At 47.9% G+C, this 4,173-nt stretch overlaps 1 protein-coding gene across 1 annotated transcript; it reads right to left on the bottom strand.

Moving 5' to 3' along the window:
- Nucleotides 1–2,745: 2,745 nt before the first annotated feature.
- On the bottom strand, nucleotides 2,746–3,561 carry LOC125947730 (neurofilament medium polypeptide-like). Its single transcript, XM_049672987.1, has one exon. It carries the CDS (start codon nucleotides 3,559–3,561, stop codon nucleotides 2,746–2,748), a length of 816 nt encoding a protein of 271 aa, XP_049528944.1.
- Between the last annotated feature and the right edge of the window lie 612 nt (nucleotides 3,562–4,173).

Here is a 4,173-nt window from a genome sequence, read left to right as displayed (position 1 = left end):
TTTTCGGCGGACTCGACAAAAATATATATATTGACCAGGCTACTCAGTCCGATATCGCTCTCTCTTTTGTGATTGTGTGAATAACGACGGCCTCGTCACTAAATGTTTATTTCAGAAACGGCAAAGGAGGGTCTCGACTACCCATATGTAATGCAGGATCTAGTTCGTTAACTTCTCTCCGCCTGTGAATTAACGAGACGAATATTAAATAACGATTTTAGCAGCAATGTTAAACGACTCACCGGTATTGCCATCCTCAGTCGCAGCAGAATCCGGCTCCCGTTTCGATGCATACTTGTTCCGCATGGCTCACGACCAAAACCTAGCTTTCGGGCTTACATCTCAGCTCGCACACACGTCACTTCACCGCAAGTTAAATAACGCGAGGTGTCGAAGCGCAATAAAGTGTTTTTAGCACAAATAAGCAACCAGCATAAGTGTACCAACCAATGAATCCGTGCTTGCCGTGTACCCGAAAATACCCGTAAAAATTTTAAATCCAGGTGAGAGGTCACGTGGGAGGTCGATGATGATGAACGTTAATTTGTGTTTATAATGACAAAAACAATAGTGGTAATACTCAACAGTACAATGTATAATTAGGAATAATAATTTCGTGCTCTTTGTAATAAAACAAAACACTTCGATAAGTGTGGGAGTAACTTTGTAGGTTGAAATTGCCCTTACTACGGCGCCTCTAGCGGGAGACGACGGAAACTCACCGGGGCAATTTTTTTTTTTTTTTTGACGGCGTACTACGCTTAGTTTATTAGCCGCGCCCGTGCGGTCGATTTTTTTCGCCCTCTGTGGCCATTTGTTGAACTTGAGAGTGTGAGAGCCCTGGTGCGCCTGGCGCGGTGTCGCCGACGTGACGTATGCGACCGCAACCGCCGCCTGCCCGCGCGCCCGAGAACGTCGGAGTATAACAGAGCCTTAAAGGCTCGTCGGAGTATAACAGAGCCTTAAAGACTCTGTTATACTCCGACGTTCTTCCCCGATGCGCTTCCCGATGGAGGGCGGTAGCGACATGCTAATATTCGGCCATCCTGAATTGCTTAACGTCCTCGTTAAGGTGATCCTACATAATGTTTTCTTAATAATCTTACAAATGCTTGGTTATCCTACAATTCACATTTCCTAAAATACAAACAGTAAAAGAGAAACATATAACTAATAGCTTAATGCAGAAAGTTAAAGAAAGAATACGCAAGCAAGCACTTTGTCCAAGAACATACGCTTAAAGTTCACCACAGCACGCAGTAATTCGAAAGTTCATAATGTACAGATCTGAAAAGTCATTTCATCCGGCCATCTTGACTGGCTTGACATTGCGGAAAGCCACAACACGAGAAAGAAAAAAAAGTGTTTCACACTACACAAGAACATAGCACAATAGAATTCTCGTTGCACACACTGAGCGAGAAAAAAAATCACAGCACAGTCTCGTAGCCTTGCCGGAAAAGTGCGTATACGTTGCGGACGTTGCCTTATCGATGTTTCTCCTTCCTCTTGATACTCCACATGGGCATGCCAAAATATCCCCATCATCATCAGGCTATATTTCATGTCCACTGCAGGACGAAGGCCTCTCCCTGCGATCTCCAATTACCCCTGTCTTGCGCTAGCGTATTCCAACTTGCGCCTGCAAATTTCCTAACTTCATCATCATCTGGTTTTCTGCCGACCTCGACTGCGCTTCCCTTCTCTTGGTATCCATTCTGTAACCCTAATGGTCCACCGGTTATCCATCCTACGCATTACATGGCCTGCCCAGCTCCATTTCTTCCGCTTAATGTCAACTAGAATATCGGCTATCCCCGTTTGTTCTCTGATCCACACCGCTCTCTTCCTGTCTCTTAACGTTAGTCCTAAGATTTTTCGTTCCATCGCTCTTTGTGCGGTCCTTAACTTGTTCTCGAGCTTCTTTGTTAACCTCCGAGTTTCTGCCCCATATGTTAGCACCGGTAGAATGCAATGATTGTACACTTTTATTTTCAGCTACAGTGGTAAGCTCCCAGTCAGGATTTGGTAATGCCTGCCGTATGCACTCCAACCTAATTTTATTCTTCTGTAAATTTCTTTCTCGTGATCAGGGTCCCCTGTGAGTAATTGACCTAGATAAACGTACTCCTTTACAGACTCTAGAGGCTGACTGGCGATCCTGAACTCTTGTTCCCTTGCCAGGCTATTGAACATTATCTTTGTCTTCTGCATATTCATCTTCAACCCAATTCTTATACTTTCTCGATTAAGGTCCTCAATCATTTGTTGTAATTCGTCTCCATTGTTGCTGAATAGGACAATGTCATCTGCAAACCGAAGGTTGCTGAGATATTCGCCGTTGATTCTCACTCCTAAGCGTTCCCAGTCTAACAGCTTGAATACTTCTTCTAAGCATGCAGTGAATAGCATTGGAGAGATTGTGTCTCCTTGCCTCCAATCCTCAAATCGAAACGCAACGCACGAGCAGTGGGAGATGGTGCAGACCAGCTCGGCACTGGAGGATGAGCGAAAGCTAATCGCCAGAGCCGAAAGTGCTGCCACCGCCGCTGCGGCCCTGGACTGAAGGCTCCACCCACCACGGAGATCGACGCTTCTCCGTGCCCCATCAAAGTAAAGTTTTGTCTCTCTCTCTCTCTTGATACTCTTCAGATGTGTCATCATCCTTTTCTTGGTCAACAGTCCTGGGCGGACCTTTTCCCGTCCCGCGCTTGGACGGCGACTTGGACAAACCGGTTTTATTTTTCACTGCTTCCGCAGGTGGCGTCGGTTCAGGTTCGGAAGGTGCTGCCTCGTCGGTGACTTCTTCAGTCTTTTCCTCGGACTCTGTTTCAGCCTCCGGAGATTTCTTGCTGAAACTGCAGCCTTTGGCTCTGCTTCGGTGGCAGTGGCTGCTTCTTCACCACCTTGGTCTTCAGATGCCTGTTCCGCTGTCTTGTCCGAGCCCGCTGGCATGGCACCGCTAGACTCCCGAGTTTCTTTTTGAGCAGCGTCAACCTTTGTTGTTGCTTCTTCACATTCCTTGTCACCAGATTCAGGCACTTCATCTTCTACCCTTTCTGGTGGGGTGTCATCTATAGGCTCTGGCTGGGCTACTTCTTCCTTGACTTCCTGCGGTTCAACTGCGGCAGGAGCTTCTTTCTGAGTAGCTGTTTCTGGAGTGCAGGACATTTCAGAGTCACCGGGTGACTGTTTCGACGGCTCTATTGCAGATTCCATTTCGTTTTCTTTGTTCTCTGGCTCTGCAACAGCGTCTGAAAATTTAGGCGCCGCAGTTTCTTCGTTTGTTTTAATATCCCCTGTCTTTTCTGGTTCTTGAGGAGGTAGCTCTTGAACGTCAAGTTCCTCTGGTCCCCCGTCTGCCTCCTTTGGGACATTCTGATCCGCTTTTTTTTCTTTCGAGAAGCTTTTCTCGGTTGCCTGTGTCGGTTCTTCCTCACCTACGCCCGGTTCAGGAGAAGTTGCGGCATTGGGCGTATCTTTTGCTGCGTCGGTTTCGTGAGTGCACTGCGCTTCCTTTAACGGCTTGTAGCTCTCTGCGGTGACGTCGCGAACTTGCATGGTTTCTTTCCGTTCTCGTTCGATGCATTCGAACACAAGAATATCGTGAAGCAAATTGTCCTCGTCGCCATGTGTCCTTCCCAAGAGAGTGGTGATGAGCTCGAGAGATCTCAGGCCCGTGAGAACTTGCTCTCGCGTATCGTGAAAGCCAAGGTTCGCTTCACGGCAAAGCTGCACGTTAGAGTGGAAATAAGCGGCCGTGCTTTCATTTCGCTGTTGCACGCGCTCTTGCATCCTCTGCCATCATTCCGCTACTCCGGTCTGACTCAAGAACGTGCGACGAAAACGTTCCTGGAACTCTTCCCACGACGTGGTGCTAGAACTTCGTGCCTGGTACCAGTCTTTGGCAGCTCCAACCAAACGCGATTTTGCTGTCTCCAGCGTATAAGCAACGAGCCACCTGTGAAGTGTCGACGTTCGTCGTATATTGTCGATCCACTCACGTACCGCAGGAGCATCCTCGGAGCCGTCAAAGCTGCTGATGTTGAACGTTGGCGACGGTTGAGGCTGCGTCGCAGCGCCAAGAGTCAGTTGTTCGAAAATTGCTGTCATAATCCTGTATTTTTCTTGTAGGGCTTGGAGGAGGTCTCGAGCCGTGATCGCGTTACCTTG

This window comes from Dermacentor silvarum, chromosome 8, assembly GCF_013339745.2.
Source record: "Dermacentor silvarum isolate Dsil-2018 chromosome 8, BIME_Dsil_1.4, whole genome shotgun sequence".
Taxonomy (NCBI): Eukaryota; Metazoa; Arthropoda; class Arachnida; order Ixodida; family Ixodidae; genus Dermacentor; species Dermacentor silvarum.
Note: the sequence above shows the minus strand (reverse complement) of the source record. Positions and strands in the feature narration are given on the sequence as shown.